Source organism: Aspergillus steynii (genome assembly GCF_002849105.1).
Source record: "Aspergillus steynii IBT 23096 chromosome Unknown P170scaffold_3, whole genome shotgun sequence".
NCBI lineage: Eukaryota > Fungi > Ascomycota > Eurotiomycetes > Eurotiales > Aspergillaceae > Aspergillus > Aspergillus steynii.
The window spans coordinates 589750-606404 of NW_020194400.1; the positions used below are offsets into that span (position 1 = coordinate 589750).

Sequence of the window (16655 nt, forward strand, 5' to 3'; positions counted from 1 at the left end):
ATGAGGCCGGTGACAGTCAAGAGGTATGGGCCAGGGGAGAGAGGATGTGTGGGAGAATCGCTTGATATCAGATGCTTGGTGCCGTGTTTCCTCAACACCTGCTCGCTGACATCGATCTTGACAGAAGGAGGCGTATGTTGTCGTTGAGAAGTCATCGAGAACTGACTGGGAGAGTAGGCAGAGAAAGGAAAATAAGACTTATGTACGACTGTCCTTAAGCTAAGCCGGATGGATAAAGCCACCACCCATCACCGTCATACTCTCCCTGCATATAGTCTGCCCTACCCCTATTTACTACCGCCTACAAAGTGTAGCATCTATTCACTCACGATACATGCGCATCAACCACAGCAGAGGTACCGCTCTGAACAACCCGCACCGCTTCCCTCAGTACCGAGTCCAACTTCCCAGCGTCTGCCACTCGCACGGCATGAATATGTCCATCGCTCGCCGCACGCGCAATCCCCGAGCAATCCGGGCTCGGCTCGAACGAGATATTGAGCGCGCCGTTGTCGACCTCCGAGCCGATACCGTCTGGGTGAACGAGAAGCATAGATCTCCGGGGTGCATTCCAGCCTGAGACGAGACGAGAGGAATCAGTATCAGTACGAGGGGAGTATTCTGAATTCGAAACGGGGGATGGACACACCTTTATTGTTCAGCACGATCGTGAGAATGGGGATCTGGTAACGATGCAAAATCCAGTAGACGCTGGAGGGCACGGTGAATAGGTACGAGCCGTCGCCGACAATCTGCACGACCATTTGGGTCTTGGACGACCCCTGCGCCTGGTTCACGGCGTCGACGGCGAGTTTGATACCGAGGGCGCCTCCGCCGCTCCAGCCGAGACCGCCGCCACCGCAGTTAATCCATTGTCCTGGGAGGGTCGCGCGGATCTGCTCAGACACGGGGATCGAGTTGGTGACTGCCTCGATGGCGAAGATTGTGTCCTCGGGGACGATGTCCCGGAGGGTTTTGCATAGATAGTCCGCGTTGAAGGCGCTATCGCTCTGATCCTGCGGGCGGCTGGCCTTGGAGTCTAGGGTCTTAAGCAGCTGGCAGTGCTGTTCGCGGAGAGTCGTCCAGCGTTCGGAAAATCTATCAGAGGAGAGTGACGATTGAAGGGTCGCCGAGGACCGCAGATGGGAATTTATCTGACGAACGGCCGTGCAGGCATCGGCGGCGTATCTGCGGAGAGCAGGGACATAAAAGAGGGGCATGAGGGTCTTCAGAGGATCCAAGTCGATGTGAAAGATGCGAGCCGACTCCTGGGGCCGACACTGAGTGGGAATCCAGGGCACGTCGCAGTCGATGACGAGAATGAGGTCGGCGGTGGTGATGGAAGCGTCGGAGCCGTACTTCAGTCCCAACCAGCCTGGATGAGTGGCAGGAAAACACATATCGCAGCCGCCGGTGTCGAGCACTCTAAGGCCCTTGACGGTGTCAGCGAGCTCCAATAGAGCCTCGACGCATTCGTGATTGCGCCCGCTGTATCCTGTAATCAGCAGTGGCTGGTTGGCCTGCACCAGCTCGTGCGCGAGAAGCTCGACAGCCGTCTCGGGCAGAGCGGTGGGTTCCACCGGGCGCCACTGCTCGACGTGGAGAGGGTATGGCTGGATATCTTCCTCCATGACCTCCCTCGCACCCATCAGGTAGACTGGGCCTTTGGGATCGCTGGTTGCAAACTGCAGTGCGCGGCCGACCATCTGCTTGATATTCTTGCCCGTGCGGACCTCACCCACGTATCGGCAATACTGAGCCACGATCTGCTTCTGGTCTGGGACGTCTTGAAGCCAATGACTAGAGGCCTCGGATCAGTAGACCTTCGCTGGTGGAGGTGGAGAAACTCACATATACTCGGTTCGAGAACCTCGCATCTCGCCTTCCTGCGTGATGGGAGAAAGCCCGGCGAAGATGAGAACAGGCGCGCGACCGATGGACGCATTATGGATGGCTGCACCGAGACCAGAAGTCCCGACATCGACGTGGATGATCACACATTGCGGGGAGTTGGTCCTGCGTGCGTAGCCATCTGCCATGGACAGGGCGACCATTTCATTTGGGCAGGTGAAGATGCGAGGGAATTGGTCTCGTCGCTCCTTGTGCCCTTTGGCCATGGCCTCCATGATGCTGGGATGGTCAGACCCTAAGTTGACAAAGCAGTTCTTGACGCCGAGCTCCCATAGGGCCTCGAAGAAGGCGAATGATGCCGTATACCTGGAGATGAGACTGTGAGACTGGTGAGACTGCCGGGGCTGCAATCTGGATAGACGTACATGATTCTGAATAGTATGCCGTTGGTATTGCCCTGTCAAGACTGACGCTCCCACAGATTTATGGACAGGCGTACCTGGCCGAGTACTTATACTCCGCATCTTTTGTATTCGGTTCGGATATTTCCCGACAAGAGGATCATTCAGCGTCTCATCGGATAAACGGACATTGAAGGCCAAGTAAATCCGTGGCATCCGAGTTCTGCTGCACATCCTTCGGGAATTAGCCGTGAGTCTATGAGAAACCTAAAGAACCAGCCTCTCAGGCGGTATTTGAACCCGGAATGCCGCATAGTTCTCAATATTAAAATCGAGTGCATATTGAAGCCTTGCCATGTCTTCCCGAACGTTCAATATTCTCCTCAGAGGCCGTGTGGCCAGGCAACTTACTGGAACTCGGCCGTCCATACCGAGCAAGGTATCCTCGAAAATATGCCCTGGCTTTGGTAGTTCACAGCACTGCCATCACTCGACTCACGCCGGGCAAGATGGACAAGATAGATCCCGGTGGCTGCGCGCATTGATGGCAGCTGGGGTCGGAGCGGCGGGCATGGCATTATGCTCTCAATTAAATGACGGACTACACCTTCCATCCGGTCTTCCAAGAGACGATAGAAAGCCAAAGTATGCGACGAAAGAGGAGATGAACAAGGTGCGTGAACCCCTCCACCCACATCGACCCCTTTGAAGCTGAAACCGTTCCTAGGCCATTCAAGAACTTCGCCGAATACTCGGTCCAGATGGCATCAGCACTGATGACGACGATCTAAAAGCCCACGGCTACTCAGAATGGTCGTCCATCAATATTGACAGCCTGCCAGTAGCAGTTGCCTATCCAAATCGCACCGAAGACGTCGCCACGATCGCGAGGGTCTGCCATAAATACCGAGTTCCCATGAGTGAGTGATATCTTGTCCTGGAACGGGGCTGTTCGACTAATCGTTCTAGTTCCATATTCGGGGGGATCGAGCGTTGAGGGCCATTTCTCTGCCCCATTTGGCGGGATCAGTGTCGACTTTATGAACATGGATAAGGTTCTTGCTTTTCATCCGGAGGAGTGGGTTTAGCCCCCCATCTCCCTCTGCCCCGTATATACACGTTTGTCAGCGGACGGCTAACGGCTCATCTAGTATGGATGTCGTGGTGCAGCCGTCAGTGTCTTGGATGGATCTGAATGCCGAGATTCAGGACTCACAGCTGTTCTTCCCGATTGATCCTGGCCCGCCGGTAGGTGTTTGCAAGCCCCGGTTCTTTACAGGAGTCCCTTGCTTATCTTCAGCAGGCGAAAGTTGGGGGAATGATCGCCACCAACTGTAGGTAAGTGACCGGACGCCCGTCTAGCTAGGAGGCCTGCCGTGCATTCTAACTCAGAACAGTGGCACCAATGCGGTTCGCTACGGAACCATGAAAGTCTGGGTGGTCAATCTGACGGTTGTTCTGGCCGACGGACGCATAGTAAAAACGCGAAAGCGCCCAAGGTGCGGATGTAAAGCGGAGATGTATGCGCGGTAGCTGACAGGATAATAGAAAGTCCTCGGCGGGTTACAACCTCAACAGCCTTTTTACTGGCTCCGAAGGAACCCTTGGCTTTGTCACAGAGGAGGCCACTTTGAAACTCGCACGCCTCCCGGAAGAGACTGGAGTTGCGGTGACGACGTTTCCAACGACCAGGGACGCCGCGAATGCAGCCACGCGGGTGATCCGACAAGGAGTCCCGGTCGGGGCGGTCGAGCTCTTGGACGACGTACAGATGAACGTCATCAACAAGATGGGAGGCACAGGAAGGGAGTGGAAGGCGCTTCCGACGCTGTTCTTCAAGTTCAGCGGCAGCCCCGTGGAAGTACAGGATCAGGCGGAGCGGGTGCGCGAAATTGTTCATCAGAATGGGGGAAGCGATTTGGAAGTTGAGCGGGACCAGGTGAAGCAGCAGGCTCTCTGGTCGGCGCGCAAGGAGGCCCTCTGGAGCATGCTTTGTCTTCGTCAATCTGGCAGTGAAGTCTGGTCGACGGATGTTGCTATTCCGCTGTCTAGAGTGCCTGACCTCGTAGGTGAGTATATGAAACTAGTTGCTCCCACTTCCCCTGGGTACCATCTGACAATATTGCAGAGGTGTCCAAGAAAGACCTGGACCGATTGGGGTTATTTGGAAGCATGCTGGGCCACATTGGGGATGGCAACTTCCATGAAACCATACTCTTCGATGGGGACAAAGAGCGAGCGAGGGTAACCAAGTGCGTGCATGACATAGTGCAGCGCGCTTTAGAGATGGAGGGAACGTGCACGGTAAGTATCCTTTACTATACAGTATACCCCCGAGGTCAAGTCCACTGACGATGTGTAGGGTGAGCATGGAATCGGCCTCGGGAAGAAAGAGTTCCTGGTGGAGGAAGTGGGCGAAAGCTCTCTAGAGGTGATGAGGAGCATAAAGCGATCGGTGGATCCGTATTGGTTGATGAACCCGGGGAAGGTTTTTGATCCATAGCGACAAGCCACTAGACACTCCGTACTATCGAACTGCATCGTAGAGCATTGAAGATATTCGGTGAGATCATCGCGGGTATTTGCCGAAGTGCAGTCCGTCTTCCGGGTATTTCCCGAGAGTCATTGCCGCCTCCATCACCCCGTCCTATCTTTCCCTTCTCCTCACGCCAGCTTCAACAATGTCAAGATTAGACCAGAAAGGAAAAGAAAACCAACGATGCCGAGTCCATCTACCCGCTCAAATGTAATACCATCTACTGTGTCCCTCTGATGATGTGCTGACCCTTTCCGGCAGACAGACCACGATCGGTTCGGTGGACAAGAGCCCCCATCCAAACGAAGACGAGTAGCCTTGGCCTGCGCGAGCTGTAGGGAGCGCAAAGTGCGATGTGATGGTGCCAGGCCTGTGTGTGGTGCGTGTCAGAAAAGAGGCAATGATGGCCAGGACTGTGAATATTTGGTCATCGCCGACACCGCCAAGTACCAAACCGAGCGAGCGTGTGTTTTCAGTTATTTGGAAGGGTCTATAGTAGTCTTGAACTGACGAGAAATCAGCTATGTCTTATCTTTGAGGTCCCATATCTCCCACCTCCAGAATTCCGCCTCCCAACAAGCGGGCACTCAAGCATATCATACCAGCCCCGAATCAGCAGAGCCAATCGATTGTACAGGCACTTTGCCGGCCAGTCTTCTAGAGACACAGCAAGATACATGCAGTGAGGAAGTGGAAATCCCTGCATACGATGGAATGGCTGGCTCCAACACCAATTCCAACTCTATCAGTGCCATGGGGGCGGCAGTTCCGGATGTCGACGGCGTCGATACTCGAGATCAATTCTACGGGCAGTCATCGATCATTTCCCTTCTCGAGAAATACACCCAAGCATCTACAGGTCAAACCCCCCAATCTTCGAAGCATTCACGAGCACAGCAACATACGCCATCACCTGCAACATCCACACCCTCCTTCGCCGCTTCCTCCGCCATAACAGACACCTCTTTGCTTTCGGAGGACTTTTCGCTCCCACCGCGCAAGTTAGCCGACTGGCTATTGGAAGTTTATTTCAATAACTTTCACCTTTTATACCCGTGGGTAGACAAAGCCAGTTTTCTGGCCTCGTACGACGCATTATGGTCCCGTCAGGAAGACACGACGGGGGAGCATCTCCCTGACGTAGGCCTTGGAGGCAAAAAATGCTCAACGGCTGTCTTTCATTGTGCCTTGAATGCGATGTTTGCTCTGGCCTGTGAATTATCCACCATGACCCCCAGAGAGAAACGGATTACGTCTCAAACCTTCTATCAGCGGATGAAAAGCCTGACGAGCATCGACATCCTGGACAGTGGAAGCCTGGCTCATGTGCAGGCTTTTCTGCTGGTGGGCATGTACCTACAATGCACACCATATCCCAAGAAATGCTGGAACGCCGTGGGTATGGCATACCGAATTGCTGTGGGCCTAGGGCTACACCGGGGTCGGTTTGCGTCTGACTTGACAGGAGTCGAGCAGACAACACGGAGAAAGGTTTGGTGTGCGTGTGTAAACATGGACATGTAAGAATCCTTTTCTACATGCTTGATCCATCAAGATCATCATGTTGATTCATTCCGCTAGTATTGTTAGTATGACCATGGGCCGTCCGGCAATGACTGCGCCTGGCGATATTCCGCTTCCATTTTTGCCCGACGATCGCGGCGGATCTGCGGTCTCGGATGAACAGAGCCAACTAAGTCACCAGTTCTTCCAGGAGAATATGAGGCTTGTCGGTATACTCGGAAGAATTCTTTCGACGGTGTATCGCAGCTCAGAGCTAGATGCACAGCCGGAGACCGATACCACGGTTGACTTCCAAGTCATCATGGATATTGACCAGGCTCTGGAGTCATTCGAATCTTCATTGCATCCAGACCTCCACTGGAAATTCAACGACACGTTTAACCGTGACTCAAACCGAACCTGTCAGCGGCTGTCCAACGTCCTCCATGCTAGGTATGGATGCTAATCTCGCTCTCTGTCCCGTAGAGACCCACCGAACTGACCCCACCGTATAGATACCTGCATCTCAAATTGCTTCTCTATCGCCCCACATTCAGCTAGTACTGTGCAACAACGATGAATCATAATGGCCTTCAGCCAAGGCAATCGCGATCCCCGGGAAACTCCTTTTCAAACCTGTTCTTAGCCAACTGCGCTTCAAGGTGCGTGCAGTCCGCCTGTGAGTTGGTTGAGTCCCTTCGACGGGCAACCATGGCCGACACAACCGGTGCCTGGTGGTATAGAGTATTTTGTAAGTTGACCATTGCCCCTGACCTGCGATGCTTGGAGTGCTGATCGTAAATGTAGATCTCGTCAGCGCCGGAATCGTTCTAATCATCGCTGATCGGAGTGGCATCTCATTTGACTCCACGGACACCGGGAGACGGGAAACAGCAAGTCGCGAATGCTTGCAGATCTTGCACCGGATGGCAGGTGTGAATCCGTCGGCTAGGGACTATGCGATTGTACTGGGCGGGCTTCAGCAGCGTCTTCTGCAGGAGCGAGCAGGGCAGCCGGGACGGGATGTCTCGTGTGAACGAGAAGGTCAAGGTCCAGATGGTCCGTCTGCTCCGGAGGCGCTGGGGTCTACCGATAGATACGTGCCCGATGAATGCAGCGCCGACCATGGGGTAGAGCCCTGGAACTACGGGTTCAGCCCGTTGATTCAGAACTGGGATAGCGGGATCCAGGATATCATGCTACCTGCGCAGCTCTTTCAAGAGACGGGCGAGGAATTACTGCTGCCCACGCTGCTTTGAGCCACTGCGTCTTGTTCTTGAACACTCTGTATGCTTAAGTTGTTCTATTCGAAGCGACTTTGACGTATTATTAGTAATAGCCTCTATTACTCTGTTCTATGCCACAATAGCTATCCGGCCGGGAACTATCCGACATTTTGGGTGACCCCTCGATCTCCCCTAGTTTTAGAACCGCTTCCCCAGATGTAGGTATCCCACCCGACCCTGTCGGATACCTCCCGGACGAAGATCCTTCCCCGCATTCCTTCGGACGCTTAATACGTAGGTAGAATCCGGGGCGTCTTCTCGAGCCCAATCAGACGTGTTTGGATGTAGAATATGTCTTCTATTTGGGAACAAGAACAACCGGCAATGAGACTCGGTACTTCAGCCTCTGCTTCTAGAGTAGTCTATCACCAGGTTGTAACTTTTCCATGACTTGAGGGACTAGGTGGCAATTAGCCCATTATGATCACATATAGACAATCTCATATATACTGTGTCAAACACCCTCATTTCCCTTCCCCGGATGTTCATCACTCCTATATTGAAAATTTCCAGCATTCCAACAGGTCATCTAGCTGGCTCAAAAATGAGCTCAGACATAAAACCAAACCCAGACCCAATCCACATCGACAACATCCAATCCGAAACCTCAAACGCCGTAGATGCACAAGAAGCTCGACGTCTCATCCGGAAATGTGACCGACGCGTCGTCCCGATCCTCATGATCCTCTACCTCTTCGCCTTCCTCGACCGGATCAACATCGGCAATGCACGACTGCAGGGTCTGGAAAAAGACCTGAACATGAAGGACCAGGACTACAATATCGCCTTGCTCGTGCTTTTCATCCCGTATATCCTGTGCGAGATCCCGTGTAATCTGATCATGAGGAGGCTGGCGCCTTCGACTTGGATCAGCGCGATCATGGTGATTTGGGGTATATAGGCCGAGAGAATAATGAATTCACAGGCTGATCCGGGATCTAGGTGGTATTACAATCTGTCAGGGATTCGTGCAGAACCGGGCCGGCTTGATAGCATGTCGGTTTCTGATCGGGGTGTTCGAGGCGGGCTTTCTCCCTGGTTTGTTCCCTCTGATCCTGGAGAACAACGCGGGCTGATGATGACAGGCTGCGTGTATCTCATCGCAATGTACTACCGACGGTATGAGCTGCAGTGGCGGTTGAACCTATTCTTCAGTGCGAGTATTCTCGCTGGCGCAATCAGCGGTGTAAGATTATTACCACCCTGTAACACCCGATTAGTATCTGTGGCTAATAACCACCGCAAACAGCTGCTGGCGTACGGTCTGGCCTACATGGACGGAGTCCGTGGCTACTCTTCCTGGAGGTGGATATTCATCCTCGAAGGACTCGCCACCGTTGTCCTAGCCGTGGTCTCCAAAGCCCTGATCGCGGACTGGCCAGAGACGGCGGGTTTCTTGACCGAGCGTGAACGGCAAAATCTCCTCCTCCGATTGAGCTCTGACCAGCAGAGGTACCGCATGGACCGCTTGGATAAACCTGCCATGCGGCATATTCTGCAAGACTGGAAGATCTACATCGGGTACGTACTGTGTCTTTTCCTCTGGAGCGATCACGACTTACTTACTAGTATTCCGGTTTAGAACACTCATGTATCTGGGGCCCGTCAGTACCGGATACGCTGCTTCATTTTTCATGCCATCAATCCTGCAGGATATGGGATGGACGTCGCTCGACGCGCAAATCATGAGCGTACCGATATACATCGCCGTCGCCGCGATGACGCTGGGCACAGCCCTCCTAAGCGACCGCGCGCAGCACCGATTCGGATTCATTATCGGCGGGTGTTTTATCGCCACTGTTGGGGACGCGATACTTCTCTGTACAAACAGCATCCCCAGCGGAGCCAAATACTTCGCCCTCTACGCCGTGACAGGTGGCGGGTTCGTAGCTCAGCCCATCGTGCTCGGCTGGGTGAGTAACAACATGAGCGGACACTATAAGCAGGCCATTGCGTCTGCTGTTCAAATCGGACTCGGCAATTGCGGTGGTCTTATTGCGAGTACTGTCTTCTTCCCTCTGAGGCCCCGGGTTATCGTATTGGGTATGGCACGAGTCTTGGGTTGATCTGGCTGTGTGGGATCGCGGCGACGCTGCTTTTCTTCGGACTGAGGTGGAAGAATTGTCAGAGGGACTACGGTAACAGAGATTATTTGCTTCGGTTGGATCCTGAGGAGGTGGATAATTTGGGTGATGCTCATCCTCGTTTTCGGTTTACGTGTTGAGGTAGTGGTAGGAACACTGTATGGTGTCAGATAGGGTGGCCCGTGTATAGATTTGCCAGCATCAAGGGGAAATGAAGTTCGGGTTTAGGGCCCATGGCGCATATGATATTTGTTGAATTCTTCTTGATAGGATAACCGTTACTTCCACTGCTACTATATACTGGTGCCTGAGGCACTAAGGCCGAGACGTCGATGACTAATCCACCACCCCTCTACAAATGAAATGCATCAACTTCTTCCATCCAAGGTCATCATCCGCCGTTCTTGATATCTCGCGCCATGGTGGAGAAGAGAAGAAGAAAGACGGGATGCCTGACATGTCGCACCCGACGCGTGAAATGCGACGAAAGAAAGCCAGACTGTGAACGCTGCGAGGCCGCCAACGTGGAGTGTGCTGGTTACGCCGAGAAACGGCGGCTGAAGATTCGCTACCCAGGGCAAAGCTCAATCACGACGGAGGTTCAGAATGGCGGTGCTTCTCCAGCATCAACTTCTCAGAGTGTCCAACCGAGCATACAGGGGGATGGCTTACCGTTGGTAGCTCTGCCGGTTAATCCGAATCCATTCCAGCGCCCTCATTCCCGCGCGCGAGACATGCTGGGATACCATCAGTACCTCTTTCGGACTCTACCGATACTGTTCCCACCGAAAAGCTTTCATTTCTGGAGAGACTTCTTATGCGAGGCTGCGTGGGAGACCGAATGGGTGTTCGACGCGATTGTCGCTCTGGGGTCCATGCATCGCGCAGCCTTGTTATTGTCGCAGCCAGGCGGAACTAACCGTGATCGCGGGCTTGACACGAAGATTATCGCCATCCAAACATACATTAGAGCTCTTGAAGGGATATCGGGGGATTTGACTCTTCCCAAGAACCCAGCACCGTTGGCGGTAGGGGTGTTGGTCCTTATGGCTTATATTGAGGTATGTGGGCCGTTTTATAATTGACAAGGTTGATATTGATGAACATGACAGTGCTTCTCGGGGAATATACCGGCTGCCATTCGCCATACCCAAGTCATCCAATACTACTCCCACTCAATGCAGCCCGACGATAAACACCCAATTGGCCATTTCATTGCACCGATTGAGTCGTCAATTCGCGACTTAGAGCTCATCTGTCGCATCGTGAGGCCTTACCCTAGTCCACTGGAACCTAGCTCCCTGTCGAATGCAGAGAAGTCAACTATTAATCTCCCTTCTTCGTTCTTTGAGTCGGTGGCAGACTCTTCGTTGATACTTCAGCAACTACTTGAATTTACCTCTGCGGATCTGGATCTTAAGCACCTAGTATGGTGCGTTTTTGAAGCGCATTACAAAACCGTCTCCAAAGAAAAGATATTGGCCTTTCTACAAGCTCTGAACGATTGGAAGGAAAACAACTCAACAGCGTTTCATATGATGAAAACGGAAGACTCCGTATCCGACCCAAGTGACTTCTCATACCAGGCTCTGGGTAAATTGCCTTTCCCGCCAGCTTGCTACGACCAAGTTCCCCGGGAGTCTTGTCTCGCTCTAGCACTATACGCCTTCTATAAGGCACGTCTTCTATGGGCATTATGTCTGCTAGGCGACCGAGACGGCAAGATCGAACTAGACGCATACTTCTACGTCTATCAATTTCTGCGATACACGAGAACAGCTTTGATGCCCCCATCCCAAACTGCATCCGATGCCACGTTGCCAAGCGAGAACTTGAGGATCGGCTTTTCGCCGCTACTTTACCTCGCGGGACGTTGCTGTCCCATGCCCTCGTGGCTTCGTTGGATCATCCAGGAACTTGAGAATGTGGGTCAGGAGGGCCTCTTCCGCAATAAACCGTTTGCGACAACTCTTGATGTTCTGCTTTTACTTGAAGAACACACAATACGGGCTTCGAAACCATCTACCGACGGACAAAGATTCCTACCACCCTCTGCGCGAACGATTGCACTCTTTATCCCAGACATTGACGGCCGAAGCTTTGAGGCATACTATGCACGCCCTCAAGGGTCGCCCAAGGACAACGAGATGCGATTCATCCTTTCGAGGGTGGCTCGTTGGTCAGACGCAGCCAAAGGACCTGGGCCTATTATCCAGGACTACGAGATATATCAACAGCTCTTTTCTAAGGCATGGCTCTCAGAACAGCCTCTTGTACAGAAATGGATCGACTGGAGCTGCAACGTGGAATTTGATTTGAATCAAGTAATCCAGGACCACATCACTGGGAACCGTGCTTTGCTTGAAGTTGGACTGGAATGACAATCTCTTCGCGGCTCCATACATCGACGAAGATATTGCAACAGAGAAGCCATTCTTTACTTTGACCATCACCAGGCCCTTTCAACTTCCTGCTCAGTAAAATCCCTCCCGTTGTATTTTTTGCAATGGCACACCCGCAGCTTGCAATCCCTCCATCGCCGAATCCCCGAACCCATTTGGCCCACAAATCAGCACATCTTTACTTCCGGCTGTATCAGTCCAGTATTCGGCAGGAATCCGACCATGGTGAACAGAAATACTTTGGCTGTCCTTTAGTGTTAGATTCAGTCGAAAGTCCGGCACATTCATGAATATGTCGATCGTCAATCGGACCTCCGGCGGTAAATTCGCAAGCAATGGCTTCAAAACTTCCATCATGATGTCTGGTTCTCTTGTTGCTAAAGCCAGTGTGACATCACTCTGTACCCGATGCTCTCGGGTAGAAAGTGCCTGCAACATTGCTAAGAAAGGCGTTATACCAATTCCTCCAGCCACCCATAAAACATTGACAGCTGTTGGACTGAGGTAGAAGTTACCTGTGACTCCAACGATTTCTGCCACAACGGCCTTAACCGGTGCAAAAGACGACCCACGATCTTTGTTGGATTCTCCCAAAACATCAAAAAGAGCGCCGGTGACCGCTCCCCCTTTAAGCTCGCGCATGGTCAGCTCGAACCAGGAGACATCGTCTGCTTCATGGGCACTTGAGACTGTCCAGGTCCGCACTCGGTCGTCGTTTAGCAGACTTGGTTTCGTGCTCATCATATGGTGATACTGTGGCGGGCCTATCCAGTTCATGAAGTCCAACACAATGGCCTGTCCAGGTCGTATCCTCAACTTGCTAGCACCTTCATGTGGAAGAACCTTGAACCTTAAGACGGCTAGATCGTCAGATAGCTGCATCGCGCTCTTCAACTCCGCTCTGTGCGCCACGCTCTCGCCAGATGCAGCCCCAGACTCCTCAACAAGGTATTTGATCTTCGGGCTGTAAGGACTCCGCTCGACAGGAGTTCCCGGCTCTTGACGGACTGGCAGAGCATCCTTGACAAACGTGAATCCGGTCACTTTCACCACGGTAATCGTGGAGTGTCTGTCCATTATCCTGAGAGCATCTTGTCCGACGAGATTCTCGGCCGTGCCTGTCAGATAGAGGACGTCTCCTGTCGTTAACGACACGATAGTAAGGCCAACCAGCCCTGTCGCTTCGATGTTGCCAAGACTCGATACAAATCGATTCCCCGAGTAGTCTGGAAGCACGACAGTTCGACCATCGGAGGGTCGTACGCGCATGAATCCAGGCAATCCGCCTCGTGAATTCATGCCTGCATGCGAGGGGAACTTGTTTGCTGTGGATCTCTGTGATTTGTAGACAGACCCTATAAAGACGGTATCCGCATTTGTGATGAAATCGATAACGTCTTCAGGCAGCCTCTGAGATTGCCGCAGATGGTCGACTCGGTAGGCGATTTGGGGCCGTGCATGTGCAAACGGGACCAATTTGCGCACGTTAATGTATTTGGGACAGTTCCTGCATCGATTAGTCCACGCTGTCCCTCAAAGAAATAAGGAATGGTAACAACTCACCCCAAAGCCTCATTAACATACATCTCAAACCGAACGTCTAAATCTCCAACAGGACGGATATTCTTTATCCGCCCCGCAAACTTATTCCGTCTTCGAGTCGAGAACTCAATCCCCAGCCCAGCAGTCAAGAATCTCTCCAAAGCACCACTACCTCTACCAGCCCCAGACAGTTTCCCTTCCATCCACGCATCCACCGTACCCAACAACGGATCCCCATCCCACAGACGCGCAGTAACCAACAAAGTCCCGGGATCAGGGCTCTTCACAAACCCAATATTCCCGCCTGCGCCGGCCACGATAGACGCCCAGGGCCGACCATGTTCATCGAGCGTCGTGACGGGTATGAAATGCAAATTGGACGTGTGGAAGAGACGGTGTTGCTCGGGCATGTCTGTTTTAACGGCGCGCCAGCTCTCGCTGACTGCGTCTTCGAAGCCGAGACGGCGCTGGATGGAGAGTTCGCCGGGGTGCCATCCTTGGAGGGGGATTTTCATTTGGAGAGGGATTTCAGGGCAGGGAGGATGTTGAAGAGTGAAGAGTGGAAAGGGTAGAAGATGTTTGTGGAAAGAGAGGGAGTCGATATGGAGATGAATGAAGAGGGGGAGTTTCTTTATTAATGGGATGCCGCAACGCCACAGTGCTCAGCTTATGGTGCAATCGACCGAATTATAAATGTGTCAGATCGACTTTGTCAGATCGACTTTGTCGATAGATATGGGGATACGAGCTTTTAGGTTCAGTCAGGCCTTGAATGGCTGGGTCATCTGGTCTACTTATGAGCTCTGCTAGGAGTATCTCACCGAGCACGACATATGGTGTAAAGGAAAGGATCCGGGAGAGTACCATAGATTTAACGTGGGTTTGACGGGTGAGAACATGTTGGTGGGTCTATCTTGGGTTGAATTTTGAAGCTATCCGGCGGAGGGTCGAGGCTTATGTTGACGGTGGGTCAAAGACTTCGATGTGTTTGATATTGCGAATTGAATCTAGAAATAGCCAGGCGGGATTTGAAATCCAAATAAGAGTTGCAGGGTTGATGTTAATTCCGACATCGCGGCGGTCACTTCGTTCATCTCGGTTGGTTCGTTCATCTCGTTTGGGTCGCTCACCTCGCGCAGCTCGCTTAGCTCGCTAAACGGGTTGTAGATCGCGAACATCTTGCGATGTGTAACTCCAAGCAAATGACCCCATCCCCGCATTAATCAACCCCTCCTGTCTCACTAGAAGGCTATAAAGACCCCAGCAGGTCTGGCATCTGCTTCCCTCAACTTCCCTCACATCCTCCATCCCCTTTTACTCTGCTAGTTACTGCTTCATACCCTCGCTATTTACACTACACGTTTCTTGCCTTTCCTCGCACCACCAATAACCTCAACCATGTCTCTCCCAGTCTACCACTACCTGGACATCGGCCGCCTCGGTCGCGGCGAAGTTCTAAAGTAAGCCCGAAGATATCCGTTCAACGCACACTGCCTCATACCCGCACAACACATGCTAACACCATGAGCCAGTTTATTCCTCAAAGACGCCGGCATCGAAGTGAAGCAAGTCCGCTACCCAATGGACGCGACCTGGCCCCAGCAGAGCGAGACTCTGAAAGCTCAAGGCATCAGTCGCACAGGAAAGGTACCTTCGCTCGAGTACAAGGGCCAGATACTCACGCAGGTAAGTGCCGTTCCGTCCCTTACCTACTTAGTACTATCCACAGTCAGTCCACGGGAAGAAGGTCTGACCATGAGGCCAGCACATCCCAACCCTGCGCTACCTCGCCCGCGACATCGGCGGCTACGACGGCGAAACGAACTGGGAGCGATATGTCGTGGACGCGGTGGCGGATATCTACATTGACTGGAGGGTATGTACAGCCTTAAAAGCACTCCAGTGTGCTATGAACTACACACCAATGCTAATTACTTGAACCATAGTCTCAATGGGTCGCCAACCTGGGACAGAAAAACCCCGACTACAAGGACTATGTACCCGGGTACTATAGTCTCGTGGCGCAGTATTACTCCGACTACGAGGGCCCGTATCTGCTGGGTGATCGGGTCACGTATGTGGATTTTGCGATTTATCAGTCCATTGATAATGATGCGAGGACGGGGACGCTGCCGGTATGAGATTTTCCCTATATGTTCTACCCTTGGGCTGTTAGTGCTAGTGTGGCTGCTTAGGTGCTAACTGTGCTGTTTAGGCGGAGTTGCCAGATGTGCTGGTCAGGTTTAAGGAGACGTTTGAGCAGAGACCGAGGATTGCGGAGTATATTAAGCAGAATTCATAGGGGATGTATCGGATCCAATAACCAGGGAATGTAGGATCTGGAGATAGTCGCAACGATATGAATTAAAGTATCGTCTTTGGTGATAGGCGCGTTATATTGCCCAGGCCCCAGGCCACCAGATAAATCATAATCATTGCAAGAAGTGTAAAAGAATAGTGTGGGTTGTTCAACCACAGATGCTTTTTTAGCTACTGGGCGAATTCTAAAACCTGATACGAAAATAAGGACCAGTGGCAAGCTTGGAGTTGACTGGTCATCCCGTGCAAAAGCACATAGCCCTTCTTCGGCCCAAAGACACTGGTGAATTGATTGGATCTTCCATATCCATAAACCGCCCCTAATTGCCATCTCAGCGTCTTGCCACACCGACCCTTGTCTTATTGACTGCCCATCATCCTCGAGCTTCGCCCCTGCCGGTTTGTTCCTGCTTTATGGTCTGGTATCTAATAAATAGGGTGCTGGAACTCGCATCGTAGTGTTCCGTAAATTCAGTTGCTTTCTCCTCCGAACCTAAAATGAAATACTGGCTGTTATTGAGGTAGTATCGCTAGCGAGGTCATCAATTGTAGGGTCTGAATAATACAAAAGCTGGCGTCTTTTTCTTTCTTTGCTAGCGAGATCTTGACCTCTGTTGGAGGACCGGACTCTAAGTCACGGGAGATCAAACGGGACCCTAAGATTTTTTCAGGCCGAATTTCCGCAGGAAGGGATATTGCCAGGTTATTAATATTCGCTGGAAGGTTTTTAA

At 52.3% G+C, this 16655-nt stretch overlaps 6 protein-coding genes across 6 annotated transcripts; 4 read left to right on the forward strand and 2 right to left on the reverse strand.

Annotated features, from left to right (window-relative positions):
* Window positions 1-325: 325 nt before the first annotated feature.
* On the reverse strand, window positions 326-3300 carry P170DRAFT_454709 (acetolactate synthase; the record flags this gene model as incomplete). The annotated part of the gene is made up of 5 exons (XM_024851467.1): window positions 326-576; window positions 650-1800; window positions 1852-2217; window positions 2323-2375; window positions 3160-3300. 5 exons carry the CDS (start codon window positions 3298-3300, stop codon window positions 326-328), a joined length of 1962 nt encoding a protein of 653 aa, XP_024705379.1.
* A 1891-nt stretch (window positions 3301-5191) lies between these two features.
* On the forward strand, window positions 5192-7550 carry P170DRAFT_445469 (fungal specific transcription factor domain-containing protein; the record flags this gene model as incomplete). The annotated part of the gene is made up of 5 exons (XM_024850710.1): window positions 5192-5203; window positions 5476-6308; window positions 6379-6730; window positions 6853-7042; window positions 7081-7550. The coding sequence occupies 5 exons, from the start codon at window positions 5192-5194 to the stop codon at window positions 7548-7550; spliced, it is 1857 nt and encodes a 618-aa protein (XP_024705380.1).
* A 318-nt stretch (window positions 7551-7868) lies between these two features.
* P170DRAFT_445470 (MFS transporter) lies at window positions 7869-9801 on the forward strand (the record flags this gene model as incomplete). The annotated part of the gene is made up of 7 exons (XM_024850711.1): window positions 7869-7911; window positions 8198-8470; window positions 8520-8615; window positions 8663-8763; window positions 8827-9098; window positions 9160-9538; window positions 9580-9801. The coding sequence occupies 7 exons, from the start codon at window positions 7869-7871 to the stop codon at window positions 9799-9801; spliced, it is 1386 nt and encodes a 461-aa protein (XP_024705381.1).
* A 594-nt stretch (window positions 9802-10395) lies between these two features.
* Window positions 10396-12042, forward strand: P170DRAFT_356039 (uncharacterized protein; the record flags this gene model as incomplete). Its single annotated transcript, XM_024844126.1, has 2 exons — window positions 10396-10722; window positions 10774-12042. 2 exons carry the CDS (start codon window positions 10396-10398, stop codon window positions 12040-12042), a joined length of 1596 nt encoding a protein of 531 aa, XP_024705382.1.
* Window positions 12043-12101: 59 nt separating this feature from the next.
* On the reverse strand, window positions 12102-14177 carry P170DRAFT_508319 (uncharacterized protein). Its single transcript, XM_024854559.1, has 2 exons — window positions 13627-14177; window positions 12102-13570 (listed from the first exon to the last, which is right to left on the reverse strand). Exons 1-2 carry the CDS (start codon window positions 14118-14120, stop codon window positions 12136-12138), a joined length of 1929 nt encoding a protein of 642 aa, XP_024705383.1. The 5' UTR covers window positions 14121-14177; the 3' UTR covers window positions 12102-12135.
* An 826-nt stretch (window positions 14178-15003) lies between these two features.
* On the forward strand, window positions 15004-15907 carry P170DRAFT_445473 (glutathione S-transferase; the record flags this gene model as incomplete). The annotated part of the gene is made up of 5 exons (XM_024850712.1): window positions 15004-15065; window positions 15138-15291; window positions 15371-15481; window positions 15552-15740; window positions 15821-15907. The coding sequence occupies 5 exons, from the start codon at window positions 15004-15006 to the stop codon at window positions 15905-15907; spliced, it is 603 nt and encodes a 200-aa protein (XP_024705384.1).
* Between the last annotated feature and the right edge of the window lie 748 nt (window positions 15908-16655).